We start from the raw sequence: 27297 nt of genomic DNA on the forward strand, positions 1-27297 counted from the left end.
AGTGGGTGAGGGCGGGCCCTGGGGAGGAGGAATTGAGCAAGGCTTGAACAGGCAGAGGAGTGGGCGAGGCCGGGCCCTGGGGAGAAGGAATTGAGCAAGGCTTGAACAGGCAGAGGAGTGGGCCAGGGCGGGCCCTGGGGAGAAGGAATTGAGCAAGGCTTGAACAGGCAGAGGAGTGGGTGAGGGCGGGCCCTGGGGAGGAGGAATTGAGCAAGGCTTGAACAGGCAGAGGAGTGGGTGAGGGCGGGCCCTGGGGAGGAGGAATTGAGCAAGGCTTGAACAGGCAGAGGAGTGGGTGAGGCCGGGCCCTGGGGAGAAGGAATTGAGCAAGGCTTGAACAGGCAGAGGAGTGGGCCAGGGCAGGGGCCTGGGAAGGAAGGCCGCAAGGTGTTGGTCTTGGTTGGCGTTTTGGGGGTGCTAAGAGGTGGCTATGATCATCTACAGTGTGCTTGCCCTGACTGTGTTTCCGGCTCAGAGACAGGGCAGTTCCTGGGCAGAGAGAGATATCCATGTGGAGTCCTCGGCAACCTTTCTGGTGGCACTGAGTTCTCCAGTGGGGCCTGTCGTGGGCGTCCACCTGTTGACAATTTCAGCTTTGGTGGCTGCATGCCTGGAGACCTAGGACGCAGCCCCTAGGCCTGGGCTTGTCTCTCCCCAGAGGCTCTGTGACCTGGCCTCCCAGGCAGCTGAGGAGAGGGCGGCCGTGGCCCCTACCTTCTGACAGACACAAAGCAGAGCTGGTTGTAAAAACTTAATTAAATGAAATATTTTAACAAGAAATTCCAAGAACAGAATGCCCTGCTCGTAAGCAAGCCCTCACAGAAATAAAAGCTGACGGGAAGCGTGTGTTCCGTCCGACAAGAGAAAGTTTCTGTGGGAATCAAGATGGTGCAGAGAGGCAGCCTTGCTGGGCGGGCCAGTGAGCCAGGCCAGTTCCTGGGTCAGAGCTGGCAGGGGAGGGCTCAGCCCTCCGGGAAAGCTTGGACCATCCTTCACCCCATCAACACACGTTACTCAGCATCTCCTGTGTGCCAGGCAGTGGGCAGGCTGAGTGTGTCATGCCTTCAGCGGGCACCGGTGTCTCCGTGCTCCTGTGAGAGGGATTTTTATAAGATGCAGAAATGGAGGCTCAGGGAGGTTACGTGACCTCCCAGACTTAGGTCAGAGGTGTGAGTGAGGAGGAGCTGGGACCAGAACCCAGACCACTTGACCCCCAAGTCCAGTCTACTTTCCACCCGACCTGCCCTTTCCACCACAAAGAAATTGCTGGCTGACCGGAAGCAGGGCCACTTCCAGGGCTGGGGTGTGCCGTCATTCCTTCCCTTGGGGGAGTACAACTAAACTCTGTCCCCACAGTGAGCTGAGGGGAGCGGGGAACCTCGTCCCTACTCTGAGAAGAGGGCCCCGGGCCGGTACTGCTGAGGTGTCACAGCGAGACCAGCCTGTGTCAGGCCCAGAGGGCGCATCATATGATGGAGACAGTGGGGCTGCATTGTGGGCAGACAGATAGTCAAGACTTATGGAGCTCAGGAGAGGGCTGGCAGGTCTTAGAAGGCTTCCTGGAGGAGATGGCACTTGAGAGGACCCTGAAGAGTTCCTTAGAGAGTCAGGGGAGGGTGTTCCAGGCTCGGGGAAGGAAGTGAGCAAAGCCTGGGGGTGGGTGGCTAAGCGCCCTGTGTAGCCAAGGGGGCAGGAGGTGCCCGCGTTGGAGGTGAGAGAGGAGCCTGGATCCGCTGACTGACTCCCCAGGGTAACTTTGCCCTCATGTATGTGCCAGTGATGATGACGTGGCAGGAAACATCTCCTGCCTCCGTGTCAGACTGGGGCCTCTGTGAGGAAAATGCACCATATGTACAAATCAAGTGACCGGCCTGATTTCTCGATTGGATTTTTCCTAGAAGTATTTCTGTAGTCCTCCCTGATGTAACCTGGTATATTTACTGCACACTGTCTTCCAGTGCCTTCCAGTGGCCTCAGTAGGACGTGGCTGGGTACCACCCTGATTGAGGAAAACTCCATAAAACTCTGAAAATTGCGAAGAACATTCATTTTAGGGAGAACGTTTCATAGGATAAGAGGAAACTGCTTTACGAGAATCTTCCCCATCAGATTCTCTTATATTGTACATTTCAAATATTCTTTGGCAACATCAGCTACTGAAATGTTATTTTAAAGACACTTTACTTTTTTCCCTTTATTTTCCCTTCATTATTTTATTTATTTATTTATTTATTTGGCCGCGCCGTGCGGTGTGTGGGATCGAACCTGTGCCCCTGCCGCGGAAATGCGGAGTCTTAACCACTGGATCGCCAGGGAAGTCCCTCAAATATTCTTTGATTTATCAAAGTGAACACTCACATTTTCTTGGACCTAATAAATGTGTAAAGTGAGTCAGGGATGTGACTGGCTTACAAATCACCTTCCAATGTAAGTGACTTTTTTGCAGCAGAAAAATTGCCTGCAAATTCTATCCTCCACTCTCTCCTACCTGTTTCCTTCCCTTAGACACCAAAAGGGAACGCAGAGAATATTCTTTTTTTTTTTTAGAATTTTTAAAAAAATTATTTATTTTTTATTTATTCATTTTTGGCTGTGTTGGGTCTTCATTGCTGTGGTTGAGTTGTGGTGAGTGGGGGCTACTCTTCATTGCGGTGCGTGGGCCTCTCACTGCAGTGACCTCTCTTGTTGCAGAGCACGGGCTCCAGGCGCGTGGGCTTCAGTAGTTGCGGCATGCAGGCTCAGTATTTGTGGCACGCAGGCTCAGTAGTTGTGGCGCACGGGCTTAGTTGCTCCACGGCATGTGGGATCTTCCTGGACCAGGGCTCGAACCCGTGTCCCCTGCATTGGCAGGCGGATTCTTAACCACTGCGCCACCAGGGAAGCCCCCGCAGCGAATATTCTATCAGGAACCTGCATCCACAGGACCCACCTCTCACAACAAAACCAAAGCCTTGACTAAGTTTCCCCGTGCAAGGTTCTCATCTCACCCTCTTGAGAGAAGGCAGAAACACATGGGGGCCTCTTGTTACCTATCTACCTTGTCCCACGAAAACTGCGTGAAGAATTTTCGATAAACAGATTCTTTTAAAAACATGGTAGGATGAATCACTGCCCCATTTTATTTGTGAAAGGTAGGAAAAAATTATTTTAAAGCCGGCTGCAGTTGGAGCCTGTTGGCCTAAAAGGAAGGCAAAATGTTTCCTGGTAAGAAGACTGCTTGTTTTGTCTTAAAGGAAAATAGGTCGATGGGCCTTTGGGTTGGAAAACGGGAGGCCCCACTGCCTCCCCAGGAAGAGTCAAATCCTCCTGTTCTCCACAGTGACAGGAGTCTTCCTCTGTTGGGTGGGCAGGCAGGGTTTGGGGACCTGGGGAGAGTTGAAGGGGGAGGAGGAGAGAGCCCTAGAGAGATGGGAGCAGGTGCCTCACAGGACAGCCATGTGTTAGGGGACTCGGGGAGGGGGCGTGTGTGGGCTGGAGCTCAATGGGTTGATTCCGATATTAAAGAGGAGGGAGACCTTGGAGGCTGCATAATGTGGGGACATCCAGGCAGCCAACACTTGGTTGCATAGTGAGTTTTAGGTTTGTGTTCTGTGTATATTGGATTTGCTCCAAGTGGGGCACGCCGTGGTCATACTGGACCCACAGGCTGTCAGTCCTGGGAGGACCATAAGTAGGCAGGGTGACCTGCGCAGCTTCACAGAGCCAGTCAGGTCTGCAGCAGAGATGGAGCCAGGCCTCCTGACTGCCGTGGAGGGACTCTTCCGAGTAGAGGCCCCGCTTGCAGATGGAGACTGCCCCACTGGCCAGATGGAGGACTCCTGGGAGGCCAGATTTCCACTGGGGTTTCCCAGGACATGGTGGCCCTGTGGGGAGCGTGGAGAAGCTGAGCGGCCGTCAGAGAAGGAGTGAGGAGTTGGGATTGGTGTGTCCCATGTTTGGATTATTCCCTGCCTCCGGTGTTACTGGGGAGTTGAGGCTTTATGTGCCTTCTGTCCTAGCCCCATGGCTTTGCCCCATACACAGACTTGAGGGGAATTTGCATCTGTACCTGTTATAGAATAAGAGTCAGTCCTGCATGGCCTAGGAGACCTGTGAATGGGGAGGCGGGGTGCCAGGGCCAGGGAGGATAAAGCTGAAAGGTAAAAACACAGAATCTGGCATGGGAGCAAGCACCCAGAGGGAAGGGAAGAAGGCAGTCCAAAGTATCAGGCTCCAGTCAGTGAAGGTGGCCTTCTGTTATCCATCACCCGGGGTGTTAAGAGCCCTGACCAGAGGTCAAGGTAATAAAGCAGGCAGACGAAGTGATCTAAGACATCAGAGAAAGGAGGTACAATGTGAAATGCCACTGAAAATGGACCAAAGGAACTGGCCTGATTAATTAAAATGCACACCCAGTCATCTTGGAGCAGAGGAAGTAGTGGTGGCTGGGTGGAGGCTGGGAAGGCAGCAGGTAGGTTGGAAGGGGGTTGGAGTTAGGAGGAGGAGGCCAGTTCTTACGGTGGGGAGTGGGTGTGTGGAGGGGCAGTTCCAGGGCTAGGAGCAGGTGTGGAGGAAAGAAGAGACACTTCAGCTTCCCACCACCCTGAGCAGTCCCTGGCAGCTCAGCCTCCTTGGAGGACATGGATAGTCTCTCCCCAAAGAGCCAACATCAGTCTTGTGGGTTTTCAGCCCCCTCCTTCTTCCATTCAAACCCTTTCGTGAGAGAAAAAGTCTACAAGTACCACTTCAGTGCAATGGTCACTCAGGCAGTCAACAAACAGCCCAGAGCAGGGCTGAGTGGGTTGTCTCAGAGGAGTTCTCAGAAGGGAATCATTGTTTCACCAAACTCAGGGGACCCTCAAAAGAGGCTGGGAAGGTTCCACAAGGTGGAACGTAGAAGAAAACTGACAAAGTCTTAGCGGAAGCCCATTGCAATGGCCTGGTTGATTTCAGAATTTGGTCTGGGGCAGCAACATGGGTCAGCAAAGAACATGGGTCAGTGCAAGCATGTGGCCTGGGTGTGCATCATTGGTGACCAGAGAAGGTTTCAAGGACTAAGAGCCATTATTTTCACATATATATATTTAATGAAGTATAGTTGATTTACAATGTTGTATTGTTGTATTAGTTTCTGCTGTACAGCAAAGTGATTCAGATATATATATATACACACACACACACACACATATATATATCCTTTTTCATATTCTTTTCCATTATGGTTTATTATAGGATATGGAATATAGTTCCCTGTTCTATATAATAGGACTTTGTTTATCCATTCTATATATAACAGTTTGCATCTGCTAGTCCCAACCTCCTAATCCATCCTTCCCCTGTCCCCCTTCCCCCTTGACAACCACAGGTCTGTTCTTTACGTCTGTGAGTCTGTTTCTGCTTCATGGACAAGTTCATTTGTGTCATATATTAGACTCCACATAAAGGTGATATCATATGGTATTTGTCTTTCGCTGTCTGACTTACTTTGCTTAGTGTGATAATCTCTAGGTCCATCCATGTTGCTGCAAATGGCATTATTTCATTCCTTTTTATGGCTGAGTAATATTCCATTGTGTGTATGTATATATATATATATATATATATATACACACCACATTTTCTTTATCTGTTCATCTGTCGATGGACTTTTGTTTCCATGTCTTAGCTATTGTATATAGTGCTGCTGTGAACACAGGAGTGCATGTATCTTTTTGAATTATATTCTGGATATATGCCCAGGAGTGGGATTGCTGGATCATATGGCAACTCTGTTTTTAGTTTTTTGAGGAACCTCCATACTGTTCTCCATAGTGGCTGCACCAATTTACATGGCAAACCAACAGTGTAGGAGGGTTCCCTTTTCTCCACACCCTCTCCAGCATTTGTTATTTGCAGACTTTTTTACGATGGCCATTCTGACCGGTGTGAGGTGTAGCTCGTTGTGGTTTTGCTTTGCTTTTCTCTAATAATTGAGCATCTTTTCATGTGCCTACTGGCCACCTGTGTGTAAGAGCCATTTTTTGCTGAGGCTTGAAGGATTTTCCTAGAGAGAATTAAAAAGGATCAGTCATGGAGATAAGAAATAAGAAAGTTTAGATAGTGCAGAGGACCAAGACTAATTCAGTTTATCTGGAGTGCATGACTTTTGTGTTCCCATTTCGCAGATGAAGAAACTGAGGATTGAGAGGCAGAGTGACTCTCCCAGGACCCCACATCTAGTTTCCCTCCCTCCTTCCCTCCCTGCCCCCACTGTCCCCTGGGACCCTAGGGTTCCTGTGAGTCCTTCCCATCTGGGCCTCCCTCAGCCTCCCACTGCAGAGCCTTGTTCATTTCTGTGTCCTGAAGGCTTAGGAGAGTGCCTGGCCTAGGGAAGGGGCTTAATGAATAGCTGCTGAAGATATGAAATAATTTTCTTTTGAAAGAGGAGTTTGTCCATCCAAAAATCCCAGGTTGATGCCATAAAGAAAGGGAACCACAAATTAAACTAAGTACTTAATATGTGTCAGGCCCTTGCAGGTTTTCTTTTCTCTCTTTAAATTTTTGAATAAAGTAAAAAAAATAATTAATATATTTAAATTAATTAATAACATAATAAATGCCCCCAAACTCGTCATCCAGCATGACAGTGAAAGCATGACATAACTCACACCTACCTTTGTGTCCTCACCCATGGTGACAGTTAATTTTTATGTGTCACCTTGACTGAGCCAAGGGATACCCAGTAGCTGGTAAACATTATTTCTGGGTGTGTCTGTAAGGTCGCTTGCAGAAGAGATTAGCACTTGAATTGGTAGACTGAGTAAAACAGATAGCAGTCACAATACTGGTGGGCACCAACCAATCTGTTGAGGCCTGGATAGAACAAAAGGCAGAGGAAGGGTGAATTTGCTCTTTCCTGAGCTGGGACGTCCATCTTCTCCTGCTCTTGGACATTGGTGCTCCTGGTTCTTGGGCCTTTGGACTCTGACCAGGGCTTACATAATTGGCCCCCAGATTCTCAGGCCTTCAAACCCAGACACCGCTGGCTTTCCCGGTTCTCCAGGTTGCAGATGGTAGATCATGGGACTTCTTGGCCTCCATTTTCTAGACAATTCCTATAATAAATTTCCTGTTAAATCTGTTTCTGTGTGTATATATGTGTGTGTGTATATATATATATACACACACACACACACACACTATTGATTCTGTTTCTCTGGAGAAGTCTAATACACCCACCCTTTCCACTGCCTCCCTCCACCATACGTAACCTATTTTGAATCTTGAGTCTACCATTCCTTTCCTTTAAAACTATAATTCCAGAAAATAAATTGTTTGGTTTTAGTTGATTTTAACTTTATTAAAAGGGTATCATGCTGTGTTTAGTCTTCTGGGACTTACCTTCTTACTCCATTTATGTTGGTAAAATTCCTCTACACGGTTGTGTGTAATTGTAATTATACTTCATTCGCTTTAACTTCTGTCAATATGATGCATTCAGTTAATCCACTTTCTGTGTGCCAGGTACCGCATATACAGTATTTCATTTCACCTTCATTACAAGCCTATAATGTAAGCGGGAACCACCCTCTATTCCTGCTCAGAGTGCTTCAACCTATTCTTTCATTATTCCCATTTTAAAGATGAAACTAGAAAAATCAAGTAACTTTCCCGAGGTTATATAACTCATGAATGGTGAAGCCTGAATTTGGCTCCAGAGCTTAGCCTTCTTTTGAGAAGAGGGAAGTAGTGGCTGCCCCAGCTCAGCAGAATTACAGGCAGGACTCTGCCCTCTTTCTACTGTTCTTTCCGTGAACTTCCAAGGCATCATGTAATTCCAGGAGTGTTCTAATGACCTCAGCTCCGAACCATCTAGCCCAGCCCAGGTACAAGGCTCCTGGAGCTGTCCTGGGCCTCACTGCTGTATAGGGGCCTAGGTGCCGGCCTGAGTGGGACCTGCTTGAGGGAAGGGAAGAGGAGTGGAGAGTCCACCTGAGGGGCCAGGGAGAACTGGGGAGCTGGGCTGCTGACTGAACTGCCCTTTCCTCAGGCTACTCTCTAGCTTAGAGTCTGAACTGTGGATGCCTCTGCTCTGTGTGGTACTCATGCTGCACAGCTATGGCCCAGACACAGCTTAGAAACAAGGGTGGGGACACAGGTCTACAGCTCATGGACCAGGCTACCTCCAAGGCCTCACTTAAAACTGGGCCTCGGTGGTGCCAGTGGAGGGGTAAAGTTGACACAAAGGTCAGAGCTTAGTGCCTAGCGCCTGGGTATCACTGACCCAGAGCACTGCTCAGACTCGGAGGAGGCGTGAGCCAGTTTGTACAGGAGGAGAAGGGCAGGGCCCTCTCCTCCTAGAAACATGTGTACCTACTCCACCAACTTTTACGAGGCCCTGGAATGTTATTTGTTAGTGACCACCCAACCATCCCACCAACAAATGGAGTGCTTGAAGGGAGTGCAGCTGACCTCTTAATGTGAAACAGCAAGACAAGGAGATGAGCTAAGAGGTAGGGTCTGTTTCTGCACATTTATCTCTGGTTATTAGACACTTTTAGAGGGAACATCTGTTTGTCCACTCTGGCTCCCATGTTACAGGCCCCATTTGAGGGCCAGCTTGGCCCCTTCTCTGACTGAATGGGGACTAAGTCATAAATTAGAGCCAGAAGAGGGACCTAGAATAAGAAGTCAGAGGGGGTTTTGCTCATCTCACCAATAAAGGGCAACTGGGTTCCTCAACTGACCAGCCGTCAGGTGAAAAGCAAAGAGAACTGAGGGGGCTCCAGATGCACCTGGTGGTGCCCACTCTCAAGGGACCCAGTGATTACAAGGTTTATTCTGGGGACAGCACCGCTAGTCTAAGGCAGGACCTGGGAGTCGAACCAAAGCACGCAGCTTGATCATGCTTCCAGAGTTCCAGGGACCTGGGCTGGGCGCCATTATCTTATTTCTCCTTTGGTTTTAAACTTTGGATATTTGTTTTACGGGAGGAATAGCTGTGTTTATAGTAGTACTTTCCGAGTCATCTCACAGTATGTTCTCAGGACATGTACATGTTGGCTCACTCTCAGGTCAATAGGCCAAGTAATTGTACAAGGGGACAAACTTTGTTTTCTTGTTATGTTTCTAAAGGTACGTATAAGGACATAAAATCAATACAATTGGTTAAAATTCTCCTTAGTCCCCATTCCTTTGGATGTTGTTTCTCTAGCCCACATCTCCAATTTAATATTGGAGATATTTCTGCTTGGACATACCACTGCAACTTGAAACTTACCATGCGATCCCACACTCCCTTTCCAGCTGTCACTGATCATCTGTGGGTCCATGCCTTACATTAATAGTCTACCCTCAACACGTTTCTCCTATTTCTAGTGATGCCCCATAGGTCTTCAAGTTATGCAGGTTCAAAATTTCGTAACTCTGAAGTCTGCTTTAGTCATTCTTCCTTGTTCTTCAGGTCACTCCAGCAACCCCTCCAATTTTTGGTTCCAGTGAGTTTCCAAGGCAGCTCAGTTCTAATAGCTTTTGTACCCATCCCTTCTGTCCTAAACAATCAGCCCCCTGGCTCTGTCTTATGTCTTCATGATGCTTCTTGTATCCAACTGGTCCTCACCATCCGCAGCATCTATGACTTGGCTGAGATGCTCAGCATCTTTTACTTGGACCTTGGAACAGACTCATAACCAGATTCATCTCATTACAATTCATCCTGCAAAAGCTGCCATATCAGTTTTCTTAAATCACAACCCATAACACCCTCCTGTTCAAATACTTTCTTTGGATGCCCTCTCCAGCGAAGAGAGTACCACTTTTCACTCCAGCTTTCAAGACCTCTGCTGCCTTTCCAATCCTGTCTCCCCTTGACTTTTCCTGTGCTTTGGCCACCTTCAAACACACCCATCTATCTTTATTTGCTATGTTCTTCTTCTAGATGTCACTTCTCCCTTATCTCTTATTAAAGTCTATGTAACTTCAAGATCCATTTCAATGGTCTCCATGAAAACTTGATTCTTATCCTTTCCTGTTATGAAACCTTCATAGTACTTTGTTTATACCCATCACAAGACAACACATTCCACCTTTGATAAACAGATGGACAGACAGGCATCCAGGAACTGTGTCTTACTGATTTTTGTCTCCTCTGTAGAGCTTTTGTGCTTAGCACATAGAAGCATTTAATAAATGTTCACTAAACTTGCCAGTTCTCCTTGTCTCCATTCTCTCTCCTTGCCATAAACTTGTTTAAATAATCATCTAATAATAATAGCACTTCGTTTCTACACAACATTAAAGGTTACAAAACTCTTTCACGTTATTATTTCAACTGATTTTCATGGGACAGCCTTTCAAAGCAGGTAGGATAGATATTATCCTCATTTTGTAGATAAGAAAACTGAAACTCACAGAGGGGAAATAAGATGCCCAAAGTTCCAAACAAGTAATGAATGTAGCCATTAACTGAACCCAGAGAAGTATCCTGATATGTAGTGGAAGACCAAGGTAGAGGACAAGCAAAGTCCAAGCCCTGCCAAAGATCCCTTCTTCCAACTTTACTGAGCATGATAAAGATATTCTAAGCCAGCCAGGGGCACCTTGTATAAGGGATACCAGTCAGGGAACTGAACAGGTGGCACTGTGTGATTCTATGATCATTTTCAATTTGTGTCTGTTTTTTCCTCCTCTCATGCCCCAGACACAGATATGGCCATGTGAGCACCAGGAAGCTTGGACTCCTCCTTTCCCTCCAAATTAAGCCATAATCCCAGGCCTCCTTTCAGTTTGAACACTCAGTAGATCCTTGCTGCTCACAGCTCATCAGGGAAAGTCTCATAGAGTTATGCCTGGAACCGCTCATGTGCTGCTGTGGGACCTGGGCCTAATTTCTCCCCTTATCTCGCGCTTGGAACTGACCCCTCATCTACCCTCTCATTCATTCACTCAACTATCTTTCCATCCATCTACCCATCCACTCATCCACTCATCCATCCATCCATCCATCCATCCATCCATCCATCTATTGATTCATTAGCCAAAAGACTTTCCTTGAGTACCAGATCCATACATATTCCACCTCCCTATGACTCTTTCTGGCTCCTCAGTTCTAGACAGAAGAATCCTGCTAAGGTACCAAGAGGCTAATGTGTTTTCTTTTCCAGGTAATGCTTGTGTATTTTAAGAGTGGCCTTTACCAAGGGAATTTGAAGGCTTTATGAAAGAATGTTGCAGCTTGAAGGTATCTGGGGATAAAAAGGGCCTTTTCCAAACAGGTCTCATGTAGGACTTTGCGGTGGGGTGGTCTCCAATTTCCTATTCCCCAAAGGTCACACCCTTCCTTTGTCCTCCAGTGCCACTGAAATGCAAGTTATAGCTGACCTTCCCAATGACATTAGTGACAGCTGGGCTGCACAGCTTCTCTGCAGCCTTCCCTCACCAGAGCTCATCCTGGATGCTCTGACTGGATGTTGCCAGTGTTTAAAATCAGAGTTTGAGGTGAGTGGATGTAGTAGGGGAAACGCTTGGGTTTTGATTACACTTAGGATGACTGGATATTAAGTTTGGAGAAATAAAGAAATTCAACAGCACTAATGTATGCTTGGTCCCAGAAATGTTAGGAACCCATGTCCCAAGTCTCCTCTCCTACCCTTACTTCCTCTGCCACGAATGGATCCTGGCCGAGCTGCAGGGAGCCTTCTGGGATCCCTACTGCCATGAAGCCCTTGCGGTTAGGACTTCTTTCTTAGCCATTCCTTTTCCACTGCTGGCAGGCGAGTCAAATAAAGGGCCTGATGGTTTATCTCAGAGCCTAGCAGAGAGCCTTGCCTGGCAAAAGCAGACTGGTTGGTGAGGAAGATTGTGTGGCACATAATGAGATGCTCCTGTGGGTCAAATTATGTGAAAGCCTTTGCAAATAGATTTTCATTCTCACTTGGCAAATACAGTCTCTGAGATCAGTTACTTTCTTCAAGGTGGCAAAGTATTTCCCTCCCTAAATTCTCCTTTTCCCCTATCACTCAAAACAGTGTGTGTTCTAGAGGTTTTGAAATGCCAGACATTTGAATAAGTAACCTCATTTCTCTATCTTTCAATATGAATGAGTCACATTGAGTGGTATGATACACAATAAAGAATTTATTTATTTGTTCTCGCTCTCCCAAAGTTTAGCAAAATAACTCAGATCCTGGTTTTCTTTAACTTGCAAAAAATGTCATTTCCCAGAGTCCAGAGACCTTCAGAGATCTGATGCCAGCTTCGATGCAGGTCCAGTTCATATGCGTTTCTGCATGTAGTCAGCTACCTGCTACAGGGCTGGCTTGGTGGATGATTATATTAATACATACAGTTTGAATATTTTCCCTACTATGTGGAAGTTTAGTTGGAGCAGAAGAATAAATGAGAATTGCTATAAAAAATTAGAAGGTGATAGTAAACTCTCCTGGAGCAACCTTTATGTAGGGGCTCATGCCATTGACTGTGGCCAATTGTAGCTCTTTCAGTAACTCCATGATATATCTCAGAAACATGTGGTATTTTTGAATGGACAGGTCAATCAATCTTTTGGACTCAGCAATGAATTTTTCATAGTAATCAGAGAGGTGGTCTGCAAAATCCTGTAGTTTATATGTGAACTGCTGGTGGTAATCAGAAATGATTTCCTTCACTGCAACAGCCCAGCTTTTAATTATTTCCTGAGCACTGGTAGAAAGCTCTGCAATCTTCTCTTTCCCTTTTCCATCTGCATCGGCAAGGATGCTCAGATATTCCTGGAAATCTTTCTGCACCAGTTGCTCAACCTGAGTTGAGAGTTGGGAAGCAAAGCCAGCAGCACTGACAGTGTATTTGGAATGGAAGTCCTTAAGGACATCTACTAGGTTCTTGATCAGGTTGACGATCTTTTCTTCAAGTTCATAATATTTCACTGTCCAGCCAACCATACTTGGATCAAAATACTCTTTGCGAAGAGCCTGCACATACTGATGGAGCTGCTGTAACTCTTGAGAAGCTTCCTGAAGTTTGTTTTGAACAAGTTCATTAAACTTACCAAAGTTATGACCTAGGTTTCCTTTCAGAAGTCTAGAAACAAATGAAATGAATATGTCGAAGGTTGTGCTGATGTCATGTTGGATATCATTAATGAGATCAGTAAATTTCTTCTCCTTTAAACGTTTAAGGTCTTCTTCTATCTCTTGGAAAATGCTATGTAGAAACTTCTTAAGATCACTTAGCATCTCTGTAGTCTTGACAGACTGGAGGTCACTAAGTGCCTTTTGGACCTTTTGTGATAAAGATTTCAACAGTTTTCCATACTCTGAGCCTATACCTATTAGTTGATCGTACACTGAATCAAAGGGATATTTATTCTTTAGGTCCTTGATTAATTCAGATTTCTCCATCAGGTCTTGGAAATAGGAAAACAGTATTTCTAACCCACTATGGATCTTTGAATGTACCTGGGACAGTAGCTCCCCTCCTTTCTTCAGGACCATAGTGTAGAGTTCGTCTTCAGTGTAGTTCCCGGCTCTTCCTGGGAGCTGGAATCTGGTGGACTTCAGGAAATCAATGAACGAGTCAATCACACGGTTGACTGTCACATTGTATTCCTGAGTAACTCCTATTAAGCTGTCAAACACCTTCTCCTGGAGTCTCTGGAAACCACTGTGGTCCTCCTGAGCCAATAGTTCCTGGTACAGACTCTTGGCCTTGTCCTTCCACTGCTGGTAGGTTCTAGTGGTGCCTCTGGCTATCCTTCGGAGCCCCACGTCCACCTCATCAATCTGCCTCACGGCCCCTTGATACACCTGCTCTGCGCTGTTCTGCAAACCTCTTCTCAGTTTTAAAGAAGCGTCTCTCAGATCGAGTCCCGTGTACTCCTGGTGGTACTTGTTGACATAGTCATAAGAGGCCCCCGTGGCCTTGGGCATATTGTCTTTGAGAGAGCTTAGCAATTCAGACACTGCTTCTTCTTCCCAGTTAGCTTTAATCTGAATTTCATCATCCAATTCCGGGACCCTCATCTCAATTTTGACTATGTTGAGTGTTTTATCTGGAGAGGACTAAAACCAGCAAAAAAGGATGAAAAGAACATGTTTTCAATTATCTTGATTACATAATATACTACACTAAAACTTCATTAGCAGTTAAAAGTAAAGATCAGAGGATCTTTCATATTCTGATGGGGATTTATCTTTCATATGTCAGTTCATGTGTTTGTCTTACGGTTAAACAAATACACTCTTGTTAATTCCTCTTTAACACATGCCCCAGAAAGGACAAAATTATGTAAGGCATTTACACAGTAACATTTAACATTCAGGCCTTTCTAGGCCTGAAGATCAGAAGAGGAGGAGGAGGGGGAGGAGGTGGAAGAGGAGGAAGAGAACGGGGAGAAGAAAAACAGGGAAAGACTAATTCAGAGAAAGGAGAAGTAACAAAGAAGAAAAAAGTCCAGGGCCTATCAAGCAGAGACCTAGAAGACCACTATCAGGAGCCATCCATCCTCTAAGCCTGTAATAAACTTTAGTGATAGAACCTGATTATTTCTTCTCCTCTACTAATGGCATCTTTGATTTGGCCCTGGCAGAGCTTTTAAAGTACGTGAGAGAAACTTGGCATATCTAACAATCCTACTGTGGGGAAGAATTTTGAAGCCTCAAATACTCCAGAAGCCCCAGTCTGAAAAATGTACTCAGCATATGGCAGAGTTTTTCCATGATTTAGGTGATGAGGCAAAACTCTCATCTTTCTAGAACTGCCCAAATGTAATAAAATAATAGTGGTAATATGAGGTCATGTGTGCATCTAATACAATCAATAAAAGACTCCTAATACTTTCTGGAGAATAGCTCCTCAGAAGAGAAGTTCAACCTGCTCATTGCTTGTGTTTCACCTAGTTTGGGAAAGCCCCTAGGTAATACTTTGTACGGACTTCAGTTTACCTGTCCATATTCTCTGTTTGCTCTTGGGGTGTGTAACCCACTAGATGGGACTCACCTGAGGGCGGTAGTAGAGGTTCCATCTCAGTAAGGTATCGTTAATGTTTTTCACGTCGATGACCACAGTGCCTATGGCTGGGGAGGCTACTGAGGAGGAGAGGTGGTTCTCGCTTTCTTGGTAGCGCAGACGGACATCAGTTAATGTCGGGCTGGTGATGTTAAGGTCGACCTTTCCATTCCAGTACCTGAAAGCAAAAGAAAGCAGATGGCCTGTCACGAAAGGGATGTGGAGATGGCAAACATCACAATGACTGGAAAGGAGATGAAAATAGAAGCTCTGTACCCAAGCCCTTGATATCTGCCATCTTCTTCATATTCTGCACTGAAGTCACGGTGTGCAAATGATCCGTTAGTTTTACAAACTAACATGCCACCTTCAATTTTGTGTGTTCCCACAACTGTATGGGAAAGATTTTATATTTCATTAGATTAGTAACTGCAGGATATAAACATTTTCATTGTGAAAACAGAGAATTCTATCTTAACTGTCTTATATGTCTGAAACATGCAGTCCTCATTTAAAAAAACAGGAGACCTTTTTAGTCCTAAAATGATTACAGAAAAATCTATTTTCTCTGACCCTATTCTTCTGCAATTTCAGTAGGTTTTCAACAGGATGGTTTTCACATGTGGGGTATACATGTGTCTCCTTCCCGCCTCTTTTCAATTTTGCTCTAGAGAGCAATCTTGCTTCGAGTCATATCTAAATACATTATTATTTATTCACAACTCGCACTGAAGAAATAAAGCACGTAGGGGAGGCAGGAAATTTCCTTACCGTTTAGGTCATATTCCAGGAACTGAATGGTGGAGCTGCATGTGGAATCCAGGAAGGTTTCAACGTGATCTTCTTTGTTTTTCAAACCAGCACTCCAAGTGGCATTATACAAGGGAGAGGCCACCTCGAAACGTGCAGTCAGTGTTCCAAAGGAAGGAATGAAAATTCCAGCAGGTACAGAGAACTTCATGGAAGGAATCTCAATAGTCTGCTCAGGCACGGTGATGGTTGGCAACTCGAAGTCTGCAATGTTGCTGGCCACGTTTAGATCCAAAACGGCACTGCCAACTGAAATACTTTTTGGAAGGGTGAAGTGGGACACAGTTAACTGAGATGCAGGCACAGTTATCTCAAAAAAGGGAACTGAGGAGACTTCTGGTTTAGAATATTGTGCTAACACATCAACTTCGGGGAATTTCACTTTGGGTAGTGTTGGTATGTTGAGGGCAAATGGCAAAGTACTTAGCTTCTTGTAGATTTTTATTTCACTGAAGTCAAGTATGTAGAATGGAACCTGAAGATCTGTAAAGGGTACGTGGAATGTAGGTGTGACGTTAACGGAATTTAGGTTATTTAGTTTCAGTCCAGGAATAATGAATTTATCAGCCAATTCTCGCACGGGGATAGAAACAGGATAGCCATTGGGGTTTTTGGTATATACAAGGGCAGTTGAAGCACGGAGATACTGTTTCCTATCGTTGTTGGTGGTTACATCCAGCTTTAGGAGGTCCCATAAGCTCTTGTCATAAACTGGTAGGACAACATCTTTGAGGAACCATAGGTACCCTTCTAAGGAGCCTGCCATGTCAAGGCGTGCCTCTTCTTGGTCATTGGAAAGCTGTATGTTGTTCTGGAGAGACCCAGAATGAACCTGGACCTGACTTTTCCAGCTGATTTTCTGGTTCTCAGTGTTAGCATTCAGGGACACTTCCTGGCCAAGGTAATTGATGTTAAGAAGGGAACCGGGCTGACGTGCACGGACCTGAACAAGGGCTGATATTTCCCATAGGGAAAGTTCCAGGGTGGCTTTGCTTGTATGCTCTCCAGATGTTAAAAAGAGGCCCCCTAGCCGTAAATGGTTTTTTGTATTTTGTTCCCAGATGGCATATATGCGTTGGAGAGTGGTTTCTCCAGCAAAATTTTCTTTTACTTCAAGATTCCAGATACCATCTACTTTGGAAGCTCCTAGCAGCTTCACAGAAGATCGAGTACCCTTGGAATTCAAGTAAGTGCTGGCCTCACTGGCAAGAGTTCCTGAATATTCCTTTGAAAGGATAAAAGCCTTGACACCTCCTTTGGTAGATGACTCAAGGGAAAAGTAAGAGGTGAGACATTCTAAGCTGAGCTTGTGGTCAAACGCCCCTGTAGCAGTAGTGTACACATGGGGCCAACTGAAATCATACTTTAATTCAATGGATGAAGAGACAGTAGGTTTTGACTTGGTATTTCCATTAAGTTCTTGCTTGAAATTCATTCTCAAAAGTGGAATTTGGACTCTTGCTGTTGTTGTCATGGATGCATCCATGTTTTTCTTGGTGAAGCTAATAGTATTGTCGTGATTGCCCTCCACGAGTTTGTTACTCAGAGACAAAGCTGTGGCTAACTTCAACCCTCTTTTCCTCGTCAAACTTGAGGTGCCCTCTAATTTGTACTGCAGTGCATCAATGACAGAAGAAGAGGAAGTAAGAAAATGAGCCACAATATCTGATTGGTTATAAAGACCAACATTGGTATTCAGTGTGATGACACTTGATTTAAAGGAAAAATCATAGGTAATATTGCCCATGGCTGGAATTAAAATTTTGTTTGTGGTACTCAATACCTTGAACTCTGGAAGAGAAAGCTCAAGAAGATTCCTAGGGACATGAAGGGTTGGCAGCTCTAGGAATGGCAGGACTAATGTGTATGAGGGCACATAGACGCCAGAACCCGGCATGGTGATGCTGGGGGTGCTGATCTCTTTGGGGATCACATACCCGAATGTCAACATCTTCACTGTGAATGGAGACACTTCAATGTTGGTAACTGGAATGGTGTATCCAGGAATTTTATAGATCCTGGGTTGCTGGTTGAGGGATTTTTCAACCTTGTACTTATCAAATGTAATTTTTGCTTCATTGTAGGATTTGATAAAAAAATCTAATGCCCTGTTTCTGACTGTCTCGAAACGCCTGTTGAAGGAATTGATGTTACGATTGATAAATGCATAAAATACATCCAGAGGAACTGGGATGGAATGCTTGTCTTTGTTTTTCTTATACTGAGCCTTTACACTTAAATCGAACGATTGCTTTGTTGTTTTCAAGAATTCCTTCAAGCCTGTCTTTTCCCATAAGGAGATATCTTTCACCTGGGGTGTTGTGAGCTTTGTATAAGGTAGAGTCATTTCAGGGATTGTTAAAGGAATGTTTAAAAAATCCAGGTTGGCTTCTCCATTTATTCCTATGTGGGCCTCGATGCTTTTCTCGTTGTTTCCAGCAGAGAAATTTTGATTGTACTTATAATGATTGAACCTGGCACTTGCTTGCCAACTTGCTTGCTGGGCACTAGGACTCAGAAACAGTGCATAATTATTCAGAAAGTCTATCTTCCCTGTCAATTTTAATGGAAAACTAACTCTCAAGTTCCCTTCATTGTTTGTGGATGCAGTAAGCGCATGTGGCTGTGCTGAAAAGAAAAGAGAATTTTTCAAAGTTCCAATAACCTTTCCATTTAAATGCGCATCATGGTTGCCAGTTATCTCTGCCTTCCCTTCTCTAAGCAGTGCCATACCTTTAGCAGTTAGAACACTGCGGCCCAAGTACTGGCATTCAGCTTGTGACTGGATTTCAAATTTAGAAAAGTTGAGGAAGCGAGATTCATAAACTATATTTTGGTTTACTCTTAGGTGTTTGCTATTGATCTTATTAGACAATCCAAAGGACGTGATGGGTCCTTCCACAGTAAAGTTACTTTGGGATTCATGTGTTCCCTCATCTGAGAATTTGTGGCAGGCCAATTTCCAGGACCCTGTTCCAGAAGAAGTCCATGCTAGGTGTCCAGCTTCCAACAGGGTCTTGATTTCACTGCGCAGGTCAGCCTGGCTGGAGAAGTCCAGTTTGGGGATGTTCAATTTGTGGAAGTACTTTGTGTTGCTGTCCAGGGTAAGCTGATTATTTACCTTGACGAGCACACTGTTACTAAGCTCCAGTGTATTTTTTTCTGTGTGTAAACCTGCCACTGTGTTTGATTTTCCCTCAATAGCATTTCCAACAAATAGCACTTCACTCTCATGCTCTGTTTTCAGGTACTTGCTGGAGAACCTCATAGATTCCTTCAGAACCAGTGGATTAATCTTAGGGTCTGAAAGTTGTGCATTTGCTTGAAAATAAAAATTGAGAACTTCTAATTTGGATTCTCCTTTGGCAGTGACGGAAGCCTCAATCTCTGCCTGGTTCGCTGAAGCAGTTACATTCTGAATGTCAGCATTTGCACCTAATATGAGAAGGGGAGATTGGATTTTCAAAATGCCATACAGTTTGCCAAAAGTAGGTACTTCAGGTGTGTGTGAGATGTGGGGAAGCTGGAATTCTGGTATGTGAAGGTCAGAAACTTGAAAATCTGTAACATTCAGATGTGGGATGACAAGTTCTGGAATTGTGATTTCTGGTAAATGGAAGTCTGGCAGAGTGATTCTGGCAAGAATGGTGTCCACCCCTCTCAGATCCCTCAGGTACACTTCCGGGACTGGCCACTGCAGCTCACTGTTCAGCATTTGGTCAATGGTTCTGATGATCTTTGTTTTTATTTCTACCAAGTCAACTGTAAAGGAAGGGATGTGGAAGGTATTGAGGACAGTAAATTCTGGCGTGGAAAACCTGGATGGGATTTTTATATCTTCCAACTTTTTGAAGTTGATCTGAACGGATGGAATCTTCAGATCTGTCAGGGGGACAATGAAGTCAGGAGTCTGATACGTAGCCTCCTGAAGGGCACGGAGACTGACTTCAAAGGCAGGTATGGTCCCGAAGGTGGTCTGGATTTTGGGAACAGTGAACCCTTGTTCTACTAATGTTTTCAGGTTTTTGGCCCAGTCTTGGATAGAATACTGTTCTGCAAAGTCAGTAAAGTTCTTAGCAGCAAGAGTCCACCAATCAGAAATATAGGTGACAAGTGTGCTGTAAACCTGGCCAACTAGGAACAGGTATCGCTGGACTTCCTGCTGTATATCCATTTGATACACTCGGTCTCGTATATCTTCCAGGGTCTCTTGGAATTTGGCTTTCATGTGAACTACAGAAACCTCCTGTAACCAATCAAAGAATAAGGTTATTTTGGTGGCCTTTAGGTTTTCCAGATGGATTGAGACTGTGGCCTTGACGTCCTCTGTAAACAGTTTTAGTGCTTTAGCTTTCTGTGGAAGTCCCAGAGCCTGAATTTCACCATTGATTCTGTGAGTCACCTCATGAATTTTGTTATTGGTTTCATCTACAAACTGGTGGTAATCAAATGACCTTAATTTCTTTACCAGCATGTCAAGGAATCTGTTTATTTCTTCAATGAATTGTTTAAAAGACAATGCTTCAAGCTGCTTGAGAGCATGGTCGGTAAACCCAATCAATTCCTCAACAAGGTCTGCCATCTTGACTTGTTGTAGGACACTGCTTAGCTTCTGAACAGTCTCCTGCAGCTTATATTGGTGGGCCAACTGCACTGATTTATCCATTAAAACCTGGATGTGGTGGTCTATTTTATACATCTCAGTGAACTCATGGACCATGACTCTGAAAGCATTGATTTCCTCAATTACTTCAAAATCTTCAAAAAGATTTGTAACACAGTATTTGACATGCTCAATAATTTCCTTTATTCTTTGAAATGAGATTGTAGTTCTCAACTCATCTAAAAGCACTCTGACATCAATAGCTTCAACCTGTTGTTTGAGCTGTTCAGCAAGGTGCTGGATGTCTACATTCTGAATCTGTGCATTGAGCTGCTGCAATTTTTCTTGTATCTGGATTCTGATTTGATACTTAGTATCCATATTTTGAATCCAAGATCCAGTACTACTTCCAATTTTGTTAAAATCAATATTTTCAATAAAAAAATACAGATCACGGATTTTTTTTTGTACAGTTACACGGATATGATAATGTTCATCAAGAGTTTTCAATTTTTCAATGATTCGATCAATAATCTTAGCAATAGCTGCCTTAAAATCATGTAAATCATAATTATCTTTAATATACTGATCAAATTGTATCACATATGTTTGTAGCTGAGATAGTTTTCCATTAAGGTTGATTTTGGCATTGTCTAATGCGATCTGCAGATCATTTTCTGTAATTCTATAATTTTCTGTGAAAGCAGTTAGTTTCTCCTTGGCACTCAAAACTTGTTTCTCCCAGTTGAAAGCATTCAGATAATCATTAACTTGCTGTGGGAGTTTGTCCAAGGCTGCTATGTATTTCCTCATGCGTTCATCAATATTGATGTGTTTCAATTCTTTCTGTATAGCTTCCAGTGCACCTATAACTACCTCTCGAGTCTTCTCAAAATATTCTGGCAGGATTTTAAAGAATGGGAGGTTGATGGTGTGAACGTCTTGGTTCTTATCATATTTTACAGAAGCAACAAGAGTGAATTCTTGGGGCTGGTCAACAGCGTCCCTCAGCTCTAAAGCGTCAATTACACTGACGGGCTCACTGAGTAAAAGTGGCACTGTAATAGGGGAGTCCAGCACAGTGAGGTCAGCCAGGGCTCGTCCACTGAGCTCAACACCAACTTTGTCTTTAGTGTTGTAAGCACTGAAGTCCTGGCTGTATTCATTTTGGTTCAACTGGGTCTTGAGTTTCCAGGTGCCTGTCTGCTCGGCCAGAGTGAGCAGGGCACTGATTTTATGATCAAGAGCAGTACTGATGCTCCTCCTGGACACGAGATGGTGACTTGTGGATCCTCTGTAATCATGAGAGAAAGTAAAGGCCAGAGGTTCTGCTTTCAACAGGAATTTGCTATACAGCTGCCCAGTGTGTTGTCCCCAGAGAACCAGTTTCCCATTGCCATTTGTATGCGTGTCGACGGTCATTGTAAATGGGGCCATTGCAGAGTGGAAAACATTGTTGAAATGCAGGGAGTCCGAGTTGTAGTTTGTACTGATGTCAACGGTTGAAGCAAGCCCAGCGATGTTAGTGTTGAGCCGATGGCTAAACTCTGTCCCCTGCACCTTAGCTACAGTGTCTGCTTTATAACTTGCTGATAAGTCAGCATAAGAAAGAGTGTAGATGTGTTTTAGTTCATTATTTTGGTAGGCTCCTTTTATGGTCCCACCCACATTCAGCTTCAGAGGTTCAAGCCGTAATTTTCCATTGTTGGTCATATCCAGAGCACTGAATTTCAAGTCATTGTTTAAAGTAGTTACCAGGGAATAGGGCTGTAACTGTAGATTAAAATTTTGCTTATAAAACTTGTCAGAGCTATAAATGTTGTCAAGTTTGGAAGAGAAGTCCAGTGATAACCCTGCAATGTTCAGACTGTTTGTGTAGTCAAGTTTCATTTCAGCGTATGAGCCCATTATGTCATTTGAAAGCTTGAGTCCTTCCTGGTTGATTCTGAAGTTGAAAATGTTTTTGCTGTCAACACCCAGAATCATGGCCTGATAAGCACTTCCCAGTGACACCTCTGTGAGGGTAGCTCTTCCATCTAGACTGAATTTTGCATGGTGTTCCCGGAAGCGGCCATTTGCTGTTAATTTCAGGGATGCCCCAGAGAGGCCAAGCGCGGCATTGAGTTCATTCTCCAGCATTAGGGGACTATACTTCAAGTTGGTCATTGCACTGGTAGACATTCCATCTTGGGCAATCCTTAGTGTTGCCTTGTGAGCACCACTATTAATTCTGTCAGTGCCCAAGATGTCAGCATTTAACTCAAGACCATGGGAGTTTAGTGATCCAGAAAGCAGGGTGAAGAACTTCAGTGACTTGTAATCAGCCTGATACTCAGAACGTAGCAATGCACTTTGCTTAGAGAAGGTCAGATCCATCTTGTTCGAAGTGGCAAAGTCCTCATACTTCCCACTGGTGTCAGATTTCAGAGTCAGCTCATAGTTCTCATATTTCAGGGAAGCGGTATTTTTCATGAGGCCACCTTGCAGATCCAAGGTGGACGTAATAGAGACTGTTCCATCTTCGTATCTTCCTGTTATCTGGTTGGTGCCCTGGACGTAGGAGGAGTTAAACCTCAGGTTGGATTCCCCATTTAGCTGGCCAGTGGCAGGATCCCTCTGATAAGACAGGTCATATGCGCCTTTAGCGTAGAACGAAGAGGCTCTGAACTGCCCATCAATCGTGACTTCTTTGACATACAAATGCTGTTTCCTTTTTGAGTCCAAATGGACTGAAGCAGATATCTGTGGTCCCCAGGCACTCGATGCATCGAATGTTAGAAAACCTTTTGAGGCTGGATTGTTTCCAATTTTCTCTACGTGACTGAATTTGACATGTGAATCCAGGAATTTGTGGTGTAGAGACCCATCACCTGAAAACGTGAGTGTATTCCTGTGGTCATACGTTGTTTTTGCAGATCCTAGCATAAAAATCAAAACACATTGGTTAAATGAAGTCATGCACTTCCACAACAATTTCTATGCTGAAAGTCTTTCAATAAGAAAGTCCCATTGGTCTGGGTCAGTTGCGCAACAGTCTCCCCCATTTATAACATGAGCACAAAATCTGATAGCAAAAGGCATTCCTCCTGGAAGCCTTCCCTGACCACCACAGACCTTGCTGGGTTCCCTTGTCCTCCACTGCACCTTACACACTATACCCTATCACAGCACCTCTCACACTGACTTCTAATTGCCAGTTTATCTGTTTTCTCTGTTACTGCCTAGTAGAATACTTGATACATAGGTGTTTAATAAATATTTCCGAAGGAAGAAAGGGAGGGAGGAAGGAAGGTAGGAAGGAAAAAGAATAGGGTTCCAAGTAGCAAGAACAATGTCTGCAAGAAAGCCCAAGTTTTTCCCTTCCTAGAGGAGGCTAGCCCATTGGAACCTGCAGCAAATTCGCTCTGTGAACCTCCCCTCGGGCAGGGCTTACCTTGCACGTGGTAGGAGAGCAGGTCGACCACGGCGTCTGCCTTCACATGGCACTGAGCCTGGAGGCTCAAGGGGTCTGTGCTGGTGTTGCCGCCAGTATAGGAGGCGGACCAGTTGTACAAGTTACTGTAGGTACTTGTGGAGAGGTCTAGAACACCCAAGAGAGGCACCCGCAGCTGATACAACTTGGGGATTGTAAAAGTGGGGACTTGGAACTCTAGAGATGGCAGGTGGAATCCCACAGGCTGGAAGTTGAGGGCCGGTGTCCGAATAGTCTCTAACATCGTTAGATCTTTGGAGGATTTGCCACCAAAAGGCAAAGGGATCTCAATGTTCACACTGTTCTTGTTCAGGGTGTATTTGATCCGACCGTCACTGAAATGAAGAGCAAAGACAATGTCCCCACAGTCAGACAGCAAGCCCTCGAAGTTCTCTGCCACCTGACCTTCTAAGCAATAGTGCATGTGTCTCGTTTCCAATCCTGGACCGCACTGCTCCTCATGCTGCTCCCTGGGCCTGGCGTCCCTTGGCTTTAACCTCTACCTACAAACGCTCACATCCGTTCAAATCCCTCCCAAGAGCTGTGTCCTTATTTCTACCATCCCATCTAAGTCACAGTCAATTTCTCTTGTTCTTATAGTGACACAGTTGCTTCCACCTATCTCAAAGATCTTTTCATAATCTGCTTATATAACTAGCACTTATTTGTTCATTTGTCAGTGTCTACACAGTGTCTTCCTGTGGGGGGAAGGATTACACCTTATCCAGTTTTTATTTTCTCACTGCACCTAATCTAATCTGGTACTGCACACAGGGGATACTTGATATGTATTTGCTCAACTGAATTGAGGCATCTTGACATGTGGAAAGAGCACAGGCATGGGCATCAGTAATCTTGAGTTATAATGTTAGTATCATCAGTCAGTGGGAGCTATGCTAGTGAATTCGCCTTTCTGAGTCTCAGTGATGTTATCTGTGTAGTGAGGATAATAGTACCGTTTCTGCTGATCTCACAGAGCCAGTCTTGGATATGAAATGAGAAAAAATACCTAAAAGCACTTTGCAGTCTTTTCAGTACTATGCACATACAATGGACTATTTTGACAACTCACAAGAAGAAAGTAGGATGGCAGAGTGTAAGTGTAGTAAACAAACAACTATTCATTGCATTACTCCATCAAGGACTGGATGCTGCCTATCCAGATCCCAACATTCATGATAAGATCCCATGCTTGATAAGGCCCCATCCATTTCTAAGGTCCTGTGGTCCTGCCTTTTCAGCACAGCACAGACAAGACTGATGGTTGGAAACACTAGGAGTGAAGGAAGAGGTTCCTGGGTCCTCTGAAGCTGCCACTTTTTTTCTCTTATCTTCATATTTTGTCCATATGAGTGCTTTGGTGGATTTTAGCCCTTTCACACACTTATCTGGTCTATTAAACTTTGCTGCCCAGACACAGACTATGGAAAGGCCCATGTGACACAGGCCACTTGTTTTCTAAACCCTGAAGATATCCAGAACAGACTGTAGTCTTTTCAGCTCATGCTCTGATTTTTAAATTTTCATGACAGACATCAAAGCATCACATGTATTTCTGTAAGTACAGAAGGGGACCGAGCATTTTACAATCTGACTTCCCCATAAGGATGATGCTATTTTGCTAAAGTGACATATGCTCTCAGAATGTGCCTTCATTCCATGCCCAATGGCTGGTTCTGACCCTCTGAGCTCAACAGCAAGCCTGTAGCCAACAAGTCTGCCAGCCACTCTTGAATTCTTCACGATTATGAGTATATCCTGATCCTGAGCATAAGGGGAGTTCACTTATAGTAGAGGAAAACTGAATGGCTTTCAAATTCAGTTTTAAAACTAAGTGAATAAAACATCTTAGGGTGAAAGTACCAGGATCTCCTAATTACTTTCTTAGGTTTTTTTTTTTTTTTTTTTTTTTTGACTGGGTTGGCATTCACATTCTGACCTCATATTTAATAATGCAAAAATGCCACAATGTTTATGTGAGTTACTAATCTCCTTAAAATGCTTACCTTGTTTCCCTTAAAAATGTAAATTAAAAAAAGTCTAAATCATGCTAAGTAAAATCTTCCATTTACTTTTCATGGTTCAAGAAATGTTTCTGGTTCCTCTTTTTACCTTTTTAAGAAGAGGTTTTCTGGGATGTGGAAGTCTGGCAATTCCATTTTCTGGAGATACAACTCTTGTAGGCCACTGAGATGATCTTGTAAATTCTGGGCATAAGGAAGATTCCTCGATGTCTCCTGAAGCCATGTACTTGTTGCCTACAAAATAATAGAAGTTTTAAAAGCAATGGGCATGGATGGGCATCAATCACAATTAACATCAGGTGATAATCCATATTTGACAGCTCGATCATTAAGCTGGACGGTATACTCAAAGTTAAAAAAAATAAATCATAAAAATTATGAATTTTGGTTGTCAGTAATTAATCTCTTCCTGCATTTTATGAAAGGAATACGTAGCATAGTCAAACCCCTAGTCAGTGTCCTGAAGCTCCCTGTGATATCTTAGGCACAGGCAACTCTTCTGCTTAGTAGTATTCGTTTGGTATTTAAAAATATAGCCCTGTGTAACTGGGTAACTATGCATACGTGAGCGTTTCTTTTTCTCCCCAGGAATTCCCTGGGGGTAGGAAGCATGCCTTATCCATCTTTGGATACTCTTTCACCTAACTCAGAGTTGACTGTGATTAGCACTTATAACCGTGTATTTATTGACTGGCTGATGTGTACTTACAACCACTAATTTGGAACCCATGTGCCGGAAAGTCATGTCTGTTTGAGGAACTCTGTGATCCAGGAGACTACTGGCATACATATGCAAACTTTTAGGATAATCAGAGAGATCCACAGGGAAACTGGAAGCTGCTTTTTTGGTATCCACGTTGGTGCCTGTGTTCCATTCAAATTCAATCTTCTCGTCATCTGAAAACATACACGTGAAATAGTTGTCAATAGTGCCAGGTCAGCTCCTATCTGTGGCGGTCAACACTGCCATCGAGTACACCGTGCTCTTGGAAGTGCTCACGTGGGGAAGACGTGCTTACCATAACGCCACGCCACCTTCTTGGAAACTGTTGAGCCATAAGCTGTAGCAGATGAGTCCATCTGCAGGAGCAGTTTTGAGGGAGACCACTGGGTGAGGATCTCACTTCTGGCTTCTGCTTGCAAACGGGGTATGGAGATAACACCTTTGATTTTGCCTTCTTCCTTCCTGTCATAACTATTGAAAAAGAAAAAGTTGACATCAGTGACTCCATTCATTCCAAAGAGATAGGCAGGGTTCAATGCAAGTTCCATTTGTGGCGATGAAAACAAGGTACATGAATGGCTCAGAGAAATGACCAGAGGAGATTGAACTCCTTAACTTCTAAAGCTAACTCACTACAAATTCAGGACACTCCAGGGAGGTATGGGAGAGAGAAGGTTTTCGAAAACTGTTTGAATTCTGCTCT

General features: G+C 44.4%; 1 protein-coding gene across 2 annotated transcripts in view; it reads right to left on the minus strand.

Moving 5' to 3' along the window:
* Positions 1 to 12073: 12073 nt before the first annotated feature.
* APOB (apolipoprotein B) overlaps positions 12074 to 27297 on the minus strand; it is a 39492-nt gene continuing 24268 nt past the window's right edge. The window contains exons 22-29 of one of the 2 annotated variants that reach the window (XM_061168626.1): positions 26890 to 27065; positions 26580 to 26767; positions 25959 to 26104; positions 23808 to 24181; positions 15733 to 23292; positions 15238 to 15352; positions 14953 to 15139; positions 12074 to 14015 (exon numbers count right to left, since the gene is read on the minus strand). In XM_061168626.1, the coding sequence (XP_061024609.1) occupies positions 12375 to 14015; positions 14953 to 15139; positions 15238 to 15352; positions 15733 to 23292; positions 23808 to 24181; positions 25959 to 26104; positions 26580 to 26767; positions 26890 to 27065 (10387 nt within the window). In that variant the 3' untranslated portion in view covers positions 12074 to 12374. Of the gene's footprint in view, positions 14016 to 14952; positions 15140 to 15237; positions 15353 to 15732; positions 23293 to 23807; positions 24182 to 25958; positions 26105 to 26579; positions 26768 to 26889; positions 27066 to 27297 lie in introns of those variants that run through there. The other variant, XM_061168627.1, reaches the window with a different exon arrangement.

The sequence above is a fragment of the Eubalaena glacialis genome, chromosome 14 (genome assembly GCF_028564815.1).
Source record: "Eubalaena glacialis isolate mEubGla1 chromosome 14, mEubGla1.1.hap2.+ XY, whole genome shotgun sequence".
Taxonomy (NCBI): Eukaryota; Metazoa; Chordata; class Mammalia; order Artiodactyla; family Balaenidae; genus Eubalaena; species Eubalaena glacialis.